This window comes from Glycine soja, chromosome 19, assembly GCF_004193775.1.
Source record: "Glycine soja cultivar W05 chromosome 19, ASM419377v2, whole genome shotgun sequence".
NCBI lineage: Eukaryota > Viridiplantae > Streptophyta > Magnoliopsida > Fabales > Fabaceae > Glycine > Glycine soja.
The window spans coordinates 44,043,489-44,055,505 of record NC_041020.1 but is presented as its reverse complement, the minus strand read 5'-3'; the positions used below and the strand labels follow the sequence as shown (position 1 = coordinate 44,055,505).

The window sequence follows — 12,017 nt, the reverse complement described above, 5'->3', positions numbered from 1 at the left end:
ATTAGTTACTTTATAATGACAATCATTTTAAATTTAAAATATTGAATGATTAAATTATATTAGTTACCTACTTATATTATTTTTATAATTTTTTGATGCATAATGAATCAAATTGGTTTGACCAGTGAGATTTTGATTTGATCAATGGCCAATTAACCTAGTTTTTTGGCTAGTACGATGAATGATTCAATTCTTAAAACATTGGTTGAGATTCATATTCCAACCCGAGGATCAATCAAGTTATAAGATTGTTATTATTATGAAAAAAATAAAGCATAAGATATGTGAAAATAAAATTAGCATTGATTACTTTAAAAATGAATACTTTGTACCGGTTTTATCATGAAATTTTATAATATGATTTTAAAACTCCAATTATAAATAAAATTCAAGTAAATTTGACTTTTGGCGGTGGTAACATTTATTATTAATTTTTTCTTATAAATTACTAGTATGGGTTACGTAAATAGAAATATATATTTTCATTAAAAAAATATTATAATAGAAAAATATTATTTATCTTATGCATTAATGTGCTAGATAAAAAAATGTGTTAAATTAGATAAATTAAATTTTATGCAGATATCTAAGTATTAAATATTTTCCCTTTAACAAGTTTAATTAATGGTAGCACTTAAAACCACGCGTGTAGTCAAAACTAATTTACAATAATTTCACTTAATTAATTGTTATATTGACATGTAATTTTATTAGGGTGAGATGTAAATATGATGCTTAATTGTTTACTTCTTAGCCTTGGTCTGATTTCATGTTCTTAGCTTCGAGTTTGTGTTTGGAAACTGTTATCCTTAGGATTTCTACCACCACACGCACGTTTATTATGGTTTGTTCAAAAGTGAGGAGGAAAAATACAAATAAAGATGCAATTTTTTTTTTAAAATTTAGTTATAGAGTTTATATAAAGAAAAGAAAGACAAAAGTTGAATTCTAACAGCAAAATTTTAAGTTTTATTTCCTTCCATTTTTACATCAAATTAAATTTCAAAATTTCTCTCGTCTCTAGATTTCTTACAGCATTACGAAAATCCTCTCCTCTTTGGTTTTCTCGCAGCATTAGAAAATGGTGGCCAAAGTAAGTGCATTTAGGAAACTACCACAAAAACTGTATTGAAACTAATGGAATTGTTAATAGCAATAGGAGAGGAGGGGAATCCTTCAGAGAACTTCTGTTTTACAAGAGTAATCCTCAACATGCTTAGGAAACCACCCTCAAAAGGCAGTTTATCAAGTAAATCATAGAAACTCATACATCTCCAATTTTATTATACATTCTACTGATTTCAGGGCCAATACTGGCCAAAAATGTTATGTCTATTAAAAAAACTAGAATCCATTCAGTCACAGACAAACAGGAGGAACTATTCATTAAATTGCAATCACAATGCATTTGCACACTGTTTATATCACACATCACCTTATCAAACAGAAAACATCAAGTATTTACTATAGACTATTAAACAACAGTTTTGCATAACTAAACACAAAGCTCTTCAACAATTAATTTCAACACTTGGAAAGCCCCTCTCATATAGCCCTAATTTTGTTATAAATTATCAGCCTAAATTTGTCCTCATTCAAACTTGGCCAAAGTAGCTTCATGATGCAAAACAAGTTTTATGAACTTTCTACAAGATGATTCTATACATACAGCATATGTAAAGGCTCGTTCGGAAAAAGTTGCAGATAATCATACAAAACAAACAAAAAGTTAATATAGCCTGAACACACCTTCTTTGAGAATTTCTAAAAGGGGAAAACAATACATAACTCACTAATAATATTCCTTGTTCTTTCTTGCAGATTAAAGCGCTTTTCATTGTTTGTAGATGATGTCAAAGTCAGGCCACCAAATGCCCATAAAGGATAGAGTATAACACCAAACAAACAGAAGTGCTACGCAGTTAACTTTTGTCATCACAACACAACCCCATGTTGCATGGAGAAAAATCATTACCATTCTTCATGTCTCAAACCTTGTAATTTGTGACTAACAGACTATCATATCACCAACACATATTGAGGAACTAATTCAACAATTCCATGAATAATATACATAAGAACTACCCTCATTCAGAATATACTATACACGAGAAGTATATCAGCCTTCTGGTGAAGTACACATTCAACACATCATCGTTGGTGACAAAAACTATAGAACGGCAGTCAACATGGACTGCAAAAGTGGGAGACACAAAGAACCTGTGAAACATTGCTATTTGCTGCTACTTGTGCTTGTGCATCACAATTAAAAAAAAAAAAAAAACCACATCCATCCAAACCCAACAACCACCACCAAGTATCATCTGTGACCTTCAACCAAGCCCTCCAGCTCCCTCTGCCCGAACCTCCTACCATGAAGATCGGCGTCCTTACACCGCGCTGCAAAGTAAAACATAAGCCAAGTCACCATGAAGTAAACCTCCATGGTGGACTGAAACATCTTGGCCAAGGACCTCCCGCAAACCCGGCTCAAACCCCACCTCACAAACGACCCGCAAAGTATAGCCTCCAAGCACTTCACCTGAATAGCCTGATTCAACATAGTGGATATCAAATAACACCCTTCCTTCACAATCTCCCTCCCACTCTTCCTTGAGTCTACAATGGCAACCCAAGCATCCACAGAGAATATAAAAGCCACAAAAGTATCCACCAGAAACCAAGTAAAAAGGAACCCAGAAATCTCCCTCTCAAAGCCCCTAACCCAAGGGGACATAACCGAGAAAGGCATCAACTTTAACCTAACAAAGAGCTTGAAAAACGAGTACTGATCCTCAACTTCTCCGAAGTACCACAACCCAAGAAGCTGAGTCAACGCGTCCCTCACGGCCCAACGCATCAGAATAAACCCCGAAAGCCTCTTCAGACCTAACCTCGAACCTTCCCAAACCAAAACGGTGACGGAGCTAAACCTACCCAACAGATCGTTCACAACGGAAACGAAAACGACACCCAACACCCACGAGTACGTCACGAGGAAAACAAGGATCACCCATCCGTACACGGCGGAGAGGAAGCTCACCAGGAAGAACAGCGCCGCCGCGTCTCGGCGGCCCACCTCGATCCCCTTCACGAAGAATTGCAAATCCACCTTCTCCTTCGTCGGTTCTTCCTTCTCCTCCCTATCGTCGTCGTCGTCGTCGTTGTCGCGCCGCGACGACGACGAAGATAAGGAGGACAATCCTTGGGTGTTGAAGGTGGTGCCGGAGCGGATCACTTGGGAAACCCTAATTCCGTCGTCGGCGAAGAGATCTGAGAAGGCGGAGGTGGTTTTGAAGGGGGAGAGGGCGAGGAGGGTGGCGTTGGCTGAGGGTTTGGGGATGGAGCCGAAGAGGGAGCGGGCGTCATCGTCGTCGCCGGAGAAGAAGTCGTCGTCTAGGGTTCCGACGCGGGTGAGGTGGAGGAAGGGGCGGCGGCGGTGGCGGTGGTTGTTCGGAGAAGGAAGGTCGTGGCCGTTATGGTGGTTGTGGGAGTTTCCGGCGAGGTCGAGGCGGGAGAGGAGGGCGCGGAGGGAAGGGTCGCGGTCGATAAAGGAGGTGACATGGGCGGTGCCGGTTTCGACGAGGGTGCGAAAAGAAAGAGTTAAGAGAGAAAGGAACAAAAATATGAGGAAATTTGAGGAGAAAGAAGAAAATGATTCTTTCAATAGGTGAGAGGCTGAACGAAGGTGCTGCAACCGAGGGTGGTGGTCGCTCATGGCGGATTCAAGGGTTCGTTGGTTAGTTTCAGTTTCTTCGTTCGTTCTTGTTTTTGGCGATTTTTTTTTTCTTTCTTTCAACAAGGTAAGAGAAGGTGGCTGGTTCTATGAGTCTGGTGGTATTTTGTTTCACGCGCTAGTGTAGGGCCGTGCATTCAACGCTCTAGGTGAAGGGAAAATGAAGAAGAAGAGATAAGTCGTGGTCGATCAGGATCGTGGATTTGGGCTTTCTACTTTCTTCCAGTACACAAGGCTTTACTTTATTATTACCAAGAAAACAGAAATATAAAATAAAGGAGAAATAGTCCAATTCATCTCAATAAAGTGATGAATTGATACACTGAAAATATAAATTTAATTTTTAAATATATAAAAAATATGATAAATTAATCTTATCATTAAATTTATAAAATTATTTTATTGTTAAATTATAATGTTGAATAACTAATTTGACAATAAATTATATTTTTTTGAACTAATTTCAGATTAAATTTAAAAGCTTAGTAACCATTTGCTAAATAAATCTTAAACTGTTTTAAATTATTTAACTTGAATAAGAAAATTGGAGATTCAGCAATTTTGACTAAAAAACTACATTTTTTTTAAAAAAATTGGTTTTTATTGTTAAGATTGATTCGAACTAAATCACATTTCAAATGTATTAATGTTTTTTTTTTCTTTTTCCTACTGTACTTGGCTACTTGTTGCATATAAAAATTAATTCTTTCCTTTGACCATGCATTTGGGTCAGGAATTGGAGTGTAGGGATTCAACAATTATTTCCTATGATTATCTAAATATCATTTTATAAGGACTGGTAAAAAAAAAATGATCGTTACATTTTGTATTATATTCATTTGTTTTATTAATTTTTCAATTAAAACAATTTTATAAAGAATAAATAATATATTTATTAATTAGTGTGTGAAAAAAATTATAATATCATCTAATTATAAACTACTTATTTATAGTAATTTTATGAGTAAATTATACTTGTTCTCCTTGAGATTAACATTTATTATATTATGCTCCTTTTCTAAAATTTCATTTATTTTGTTCCTCCTAAACGATTACCATTATTGACGGTACTAATTTTTTGTGAAATGCTTCCGAAACTCTTATTACTCTTGTGCAAGTCTGTTCCTAATTCAAGTTCACATCAATTTTTTTTTATGAAAACATTGTCAACTCACTCCTCACCTCCCTCGTCAACTCCATTGTCTTCGCCAATCACAACAACTTCTTTGTCCCTGCCTCCTTCGATGCCATCTACAACCTCTTCCAGTGCTGCGGCGATTTCAACAATGATCGGTGCTCTCGTTGCATGTTGCATGTGGTTACCTAGCTTGACACCCTTTGCAAATCATAGGCCTAATTCTTATTAAAGTTGACCGTTTTAAAGGGTCAGAGGGTCACTGTGTAACATATGATAAAAAAAAAAAGAGTCGTGTGTATGATAAAAAAAGAGCGAGATTGAATGTAATAAACACTAATCGGAGTGTGAATGTAATTTTCTATAAATTTATTAATTTTTATAATAATTATTTTAAAAATTACATCATTAATAACCTTTGGTTGACATTGGTAGTGTATGTTTATTAGATTTTATAAAAACTATATAAAAAAATTTGGAAAACCAAAAAATTGATTTAAACTAAACTGCCATAAAAATAGTTTGGTTTCAATTGAGTTTAATATTATATGTAAATTCAATCAAAATGTATATTACTTTATTTATGTTTGGTTTAATTTCAAATTAAATTCAACAGTGACACCCATAAAAATAATCGTCATAAGATAGTAACTCACGCTCTCGATTGTCCTTTCTTTCCAAGCTAAACAAATTAATTTGTTTCTAAAAGTGTTAGTACGGTTATTTGTTTGGAGTGTTGTGTTGATTAATTGAACAGCCCTTTTACATAAAAGGTGACGACAAAAACATTGCTAGCAAAAGAAAAAGAGCACGAATTATGAAAGTATGTATTAAATATATAATTAAATAGTTCAATTAATCAGTGTCATTCTTTCATAATGGTTTCAAAATATAAGGAAAAGCAAATCTAGTACTTTATGTAAGTTTCTATTGGTATTCTAAACAAAATTGGAGGACTTGTGATAAATATTTATTTATGATAGTAAAAACAAGTGCAAATATTTATGTTCCTCGAGAAAAACAGTTTAATAACTAATTAAAAGTGGAAGACTGGCATAGAATAGTGACATTTTCCAACTAAAGGGAAATTAAGTAATTAACGTTGAATTATTTTTATCAAAATCCAATCAAGGATGTCATAGCGATCCAGCTGCATAAAGCTGTCTGTGTTCCAAGCCAGCTATGGTAACAGGTCCGAGAGAACCAATCAATTGGTAATTGGCATAATCACCTGTTACACGTTAATCAAATACTTCGTGAGCTTTTGTCTGACTCTTGCCCGATAAATGATCAAATAGACAAAATACAATTTTGAAACTATATTATTTACACTCTTCACTAGTTGCTTTGAATTGTAAATATAAATTATTTTCAATTGAATATAACTAGCTTGAATGTAACAGCTGATAAACATGACAAAAAGCTTCGCAGAAGGTGTGTTCTTAACTTGGGAAACTGAATTTAAATTGAATAAAATATTGAGAATACAATGTCAATAAAGTGGCTTATAAACAGAATTATAAATTGACTTGCTGGTTAAACAAATAAGTGAAAAGGTCAATGTCATGGGTTCAAATTAGTCTCTAACAAAAATGGATATAAACATACCTATATGGAGGAGATTGTAACATTGACTTAAGAAATGAATAACAAACTAACCAGCTGAAACAAGCTAATCAAATTCTTTGTTAATATTTTAAAAAATTATTAGTTTAATTGCTCATTTAGTTTATATTTTAAGAAAACATTAGTCCTTGTATATATATATATTTTTTAATTCTTATATCCTCTGAACTCAAACAAAAAAAAAGATTAAAAATAAAATATATAAAGACTAAAAGGAGTTATAAGATTTAACGGGTGGTCGAAGAGAGAAGAAGAAAAAAAAATCCTGAATTCAAATACATCCCATCCCACTAATAAAAACTAATAAATTAACAACTAACATTGAATTTTAAAAAATGACTAAAAGGAAATTTTCTAAAAAAGCATACTAATCAACTTCTAAAATCAATAAGCCAGTAAATTGAGTTATAGGAAATTTTGCCAATCTTAAAAGCACTTGGAAAAATCTGTCTCCAAGGATCCATGAACAGTTTTATTATTTCTCTAATAAACTGGATAATGTATTCGAAAAAAATGATAATGTTTTTAACCTTGCTTAACCAATAGGTCGTTAAATGATACTCCAAGTGACAAGTTAGACATCAGTCTAAGCACAATAACAAGGTTTAATATCGAATAAAAAAGACTCAATAACAAACTCAGCAAAAATATGAAACGATGCTCTAAATCTCTAATGGTAGTACTATAATATAACAGATTAATTATTTGTTTCCTTTCACTGAAACTTTTTCCCCGCTTTCCCCAGTCGGGATTGAAAAAATCCAAATGCAGTTGTTATACTGCAACTATCGAAATACAACAAAAGGTTTCCTAACAATCAAAACTTCATAATGGGAACAGAACCGAGAGAAACACTCAATGAAAATCAGGCTTCTCTGGGTACGTACAGCCAGACCTTTGGATGATAACATTTGCTGCATAACAGCCAGCTCTCACACATTCTTCAATGGGCTTCTCCTGAACCAATTGAGAAAGAAATCCTCCAACAAATGCATCTCCTACAAACACAAAACAATAAGGGATGAAACATGAAACAAAATCAGCAGCATCTTGCTTGTCACTACCACCGTCTATTTATGAAATCCTGGCTGTGCCCCAGTAACCATAAATAATGTCATGGACTTTCCAGGTTGGTTACAATGTCGTATAACAATAATATACAATGCAATTAAAAGAAGTGCAAAGAGGAATTGTGTTCGTGTATGTGCATATGAGAGAATTATAGCCAGCAAGCATGGATTTTAGAGCGAAAATAACAATTGAAGACCAACAACAACCAACAGGTGAGAATAGGCTGGCTACACTAGACTTTACAAGGTCTAAGCCTCAACTAATTCTCAAATTTAACCCTAAAGTTTTATCTATTTACCTAATAAAGCTATTTAGCCTTTTTTTAAATCATAGTCTAGCCTTCAAGTTTATTTAAAAGTCTACTTTGTAATGAAGTCTTTTAAATAGGTCAAAACAGTGTTGTTAAAAAGCGGTTATGGCGGTGCCATGGCGGTATGGTGTCAAGGGTTTTTGAAAAAACGCCACCAAATAGCGGTGACGTTGCGGGTTTCGTATGGCAGCTGCCATAGCCATGGCGGTCGTTGCGGAATGGCAGAATAGCACTTTTTTTTTAAAATTTTGCGCAACACCTGTTGGGCTGACCCGACCCAAGCCAACCCTACCCGAATGCCACCTGCAAAAGGAGACCCCTGCACGACGCACAGCAACAGCATGAATAGCAACAGCAGTCTCCAGCATGACACACAGCGGCGCGACGACAGCAGCGGCACCACCACGCACGCGAGCACCACGGAAGCAAGCACATGACAAACGGAGGGCGGCGGCAACGGCGAAAGTGTGCACATGTTCTGGTTTTTTTTTTTCTGTTTGACACCCATTTTTTATTTTTGATTATTTTTTTTTCTGTTTGACCCATTTTTAGAACACTCTTGAATGAGTTTATTTGGTGTTGGTACTTGGTTATTGTGTGAACTCATGAAACTTTTTTAGTTTATTTGAATGCAATCCATTGTTTTTTAATTTTTTATTTATATTTAATTTTTATCTATTGTTTTGTTAATATATATATATATATGCTTTTTTTTTGTCCGCCATGACGTCTGTCATTTTCTGCTAAGCCATCCGCTATATTTTTATGGCGGATTTTTGGCTTTCCGCCATGAACCGCCATCCGCCATTAACAACATTGGGTCAAAAACCCCACCTCTAAATAGGTTAATAAGCTTAAACTTATATATGTACATTAACTAAATTAAGACTTTAAATACAACAATCTCAAAATATTACATTGAAGTTTCAATATTATAATAATTGTAATAAATGCCCTACATAATGATATTATTATATTTATTCAAACAAGCTGACTTATTAGGCATAAAAGGCTTTTTTAAATGGCCCAACCAAAACCTATTTAGTAAATAAACCGCCAAGACTTGATGTAAACTAGGTCATAAATCCCCGATGAGTGGCTTACTATATTTTCATCCCTAACAAAACAACTAGAGCCTTTTCTCATTACATGGAGTCAATGTTAATGTGTTTCATCATGATAAATCATCAGAAAGTCCATTTACCCAACTTTATCCAAGTCCTTCCTAATGATTTTGTACCTCTAACTATAGGGGCTATCTTCCTACTAATCCACTCTACCCCAGTCAAGTATCCCCTTACCATCATGAAAGACCAGTACAAGATAGATAACTTTTATGAACATAAATACATAATAATTATATATGCAAGTTCCACATTTCAACTCCTAAAAGAAGTAGCACAGTACCTGCTCCATTTGTATCAACTAGTTTCTCTTTAGGCAAAAGTTTCACAGGGAACTTTTTCACCTTCCCATCCTCAGCAACACAAATAGGATCCGCACCCTGTGTGATAACTGTTATCCTTTTGTGTGTTCCTGATGCCTTTGGCCATTGGGAAATCTTTACAGCTATCTCCTCGACATTATCAGTCTAGAAAAAACAGGGGGGGGGGGGGGTCAAAAGATGTAAGGGGTTAACATTCAAAACCAAAACTGCAAGCCTACAAATTTGACATACAAGGCTTACCTCCCAGCCATGAACTTTAGAAAATGTTCTTGCTTCAGTCTCATTTCCGAAAACAAAGTCCGTATACCTAAATCACATAATGGGCATCCTTAAGAACAAATATGAAAAATTTATTCATTTTAATTTATTGGGGATGGATCCTTACGGTAGAGCTTTCTCCTGTACATCCCTGAAAAACTCACAGATAAAAGGAGCAGAAAGGTTCATTGAGAAGATCTGCATACAGGAATAAAATAAAGCATCAGAAACAGCCATTTAATAGAAAGAAGCAATTTTCTAATCATATTTAACCTTGTTATTTGCAGCAGAATGCTCAGCAACTAACTGGATGGAATCTGGTGATACAGTGAGGAAAAAGCCGGCAATATAAATATACTTGGCCTTTTCAACTGCGTCACAAAAAATTGCACAATAAAAAATGTCAGTCCACTGAATTACTCAGATATGAAGTGGAGAGAGAAATAAAAGAGAGCCTGTATAGAACAACGACAGGGTACCTAGTGCCCAATTTTCTGGTCTCTTCAAATGATCAGACTTGTAGCAATTGGCAGCTGCTAAGTTCGCCACAAGAGACCTGTATTCAGATGCAATCAAATGTAAGGCTTCAAACAATTGTTTTGCAGTCAAGTAAACATCAGGCTGGAAGGTATATACTTTATTTAGAAACAGCATAAAAAATAACTTCAATTAGTAAAAAAACAGACACGCAGACAAACAAAGAAACAGGTGAAAATTTGATCGTCTTACCTTTCACCACCAACTATACAAACAGCACAAGTTCCAGTAGGTGTAGTTTCATCTTCATAATAGTGAACCTGATGGATGAATAAATAAGTTAAATTTCTAAAACAGCCAGTACAAAGAAGCACATGACAATGAAAGGAGAAGATATATCATAAGATTAAACCTACATTTACACCAGCAAGCTTTGAGTTCTTCTTCATCTCTTCCCCAAACTTATCCTTTCCTATGCCACCCATGTAACTTGTTGCACCAGGAACTTGGAGCATCCACTACAAGAAGCAAAAGTAAAGGGTAAATTGCTTTGACCAAAGCTAATATAGATTCAGAGTATTACTAAGCACTAACAAGGTAGATACATACTTGAGCAACCTTGATTGAATTCTGAGTGGCACCTGCCAGCACACAAACAAAAAAAAATTGTAGAAGCTGTCATTATGAAATATGCACTTCCACTGCTGATTTTATTAAGTTTGCTTATGATATTTAAATATTAAAGCAATTATCTGAAATCCAATACTCCAGATCTAGTGCAGTACCTCCAGCAATGTACTCCACATTATATTTCTCAGCCAATTCTTGATACCTGAAACGATTGTGCTGATCACATCAAATGAACTCACAAAAGATATATCTTATTTAACAAGTAACCATAAAAATAACCCGTAATTAAAGAACGGATAAGAAAGATCTAAAATCTTATCAAAATAGGAGACTGAATATCCCTTTTACTATTGCAATGAATCGTTACTTTACATGCATCCAAAAATATACATGCTGACACTAGGTATCTAGTGAAAGACATACCCAGAACCTAAGAATTCCTTCAACAGTTAACATATAGCTATTAGGACTGGTGCAGAGCATAAAAGTAATTAAGTGAAAATAAAAATAAGGAGAAAACTTAGATACAATTACATAGGTACTTTTTGGTGCAATTCTTCAATTAGAGTTGGAGTTTCACCTCAGTAATGAGCGTAAATCTTTAAAGCAAACCTTTATCATGCGTATTACCAAGTTGAAACTCCAATTCTAAATGGAGAATTGTACCAAAAAGCACCTAAGAAACTATATAACTGAATCCAAGTTTTGTCCCAAAAATAAACCCATGAAGACCAAAAAAGCACATAAAAACTTGCAGATTTATGAAACTCAATACATTTCCCGAAGAAGTGAAGAAGATAGTAAAAAAGCAGTGTAAAAGAATTAAAACCGCAGTGCTTGAAGCGAAATAAAACTCGATTATCCAATGATAAACAACAAACCTTCATAAATTCTACAAATTAATCTCAACTATACAAAACGACATCGTTGAGTATCAGCACAACGGAGAAGTAAACAGTGAACGGAAGTATCTTACATAGGCTTGTGCTTGTCCTCCGCAAGAATCGCATTGTTCGAGGTGATATCATATCTGTCACAACACACAAAAATCATTCAGAACGATAAACGACGTAGTTTATCCGTCCGGTGAAGCTACGGAACGGTGTTCTCTAAAGTAACGAAACGACGAGGAGAATGGAGCAAAACGGCATGGAAATTAAAGAGAGTGCGGTGATACTTTTTTAAGAAGTCTTCATCGACGACGGCGGAGATGTCGAGGAGAGGGTTACCCATGCCCAGGAGAGTGCCTTCGGACACCATTGTTATGATCTGATCAAATGAAACGCGCCGATCTCTTCTGCATGCTGCTGAGGACACTAAACAATGC

The 12,017-nt window shown here is 35.0% G+C and overlaps 2 protein-coding genes across 2 annotated transcripts; both read right to left on the bottom strand.

The window, feature by feature from the left end:
• Positions 1 to 1,619: 1,619 nt before the first annotated feature.
• On the bottom strand, positions 1,620 to 4,034 carry LOC114400421. The gene has a single exon (XM_028362859.1). It carries the CDS (start codon positions 3,716 to 3,718, stop codon positions 2,321 to 2,323), a length of 1,398 nt encoding a protein of 465 aa, XP_028218660.1. The 5' UTR covers positions 3,719 to 4,034; the 3' UTR covers positions 1,620 to 2,320.
• Positions 4,035 to 7,084: 3,050 nt separating this feature from the next.
• LOC114398423 (adenosine kinase 2-like) lies at positions 7,085 to 12,017 on the bottom strand. Its single transcript, XM_028360613.1, has 12 exons — positions 11,868 to 12,017; positions 11,667 to 11,720; positions 10,846 to 10,892; positions 10,670 to 10,701; positions 10,477 to 10,578; positions 10,313 to 10,380; positions 10,063 to 10,139; positions 9,857 to 9,954; positions 9,711 to 9,781; positions 9,566 to 9,632; positions 9,286 to 9,469; positions 7,085 to 7,495 (listed from the first exon to the last, which is right to left on the bottom strand). Exons 1-12 carry the CDS (start codon positions 11,948 to 11,950, stop codon positions 7,353 to 7,355), a joined length of 1,026 nt encoding a protein of 341 aa, XP_028216414.1. The 5' UTR covers positions 11,951 to 12,017; the 3' UTR covers positions 7,085 to 7,352.

Coding starts and splice junctions, on each gene's coding strand:
- LOC114398423 (XM_028360613.1), bottom strand. CDS start 11,950: ATGGTGTCCGAAGGCACTCTCCTGGGCATGGGTAACCCTCTCCTCGAC. Junction 10,579..10,669: donor ATTCAATCAAGGTTGCTCAA/GTATGTATCTAC, acceptor TGCTTCTTGTAG/TGGATGCTCCAAGTTCCTGG. Junction 9,633..9,710: donor GTACAGGAGAAAGCTCTACC/GTAAGGATCCAT, acceptor TATGTGATTTAG/GTATACGGACTTTGTTTTCG.
- LOC114400421 (XM_028362859.1), bottom strand. CDS start 3,718: ATGAGCGACCACCACCCTCGGTTGCAGCACCTTCGTTCAGCCTCTCAC.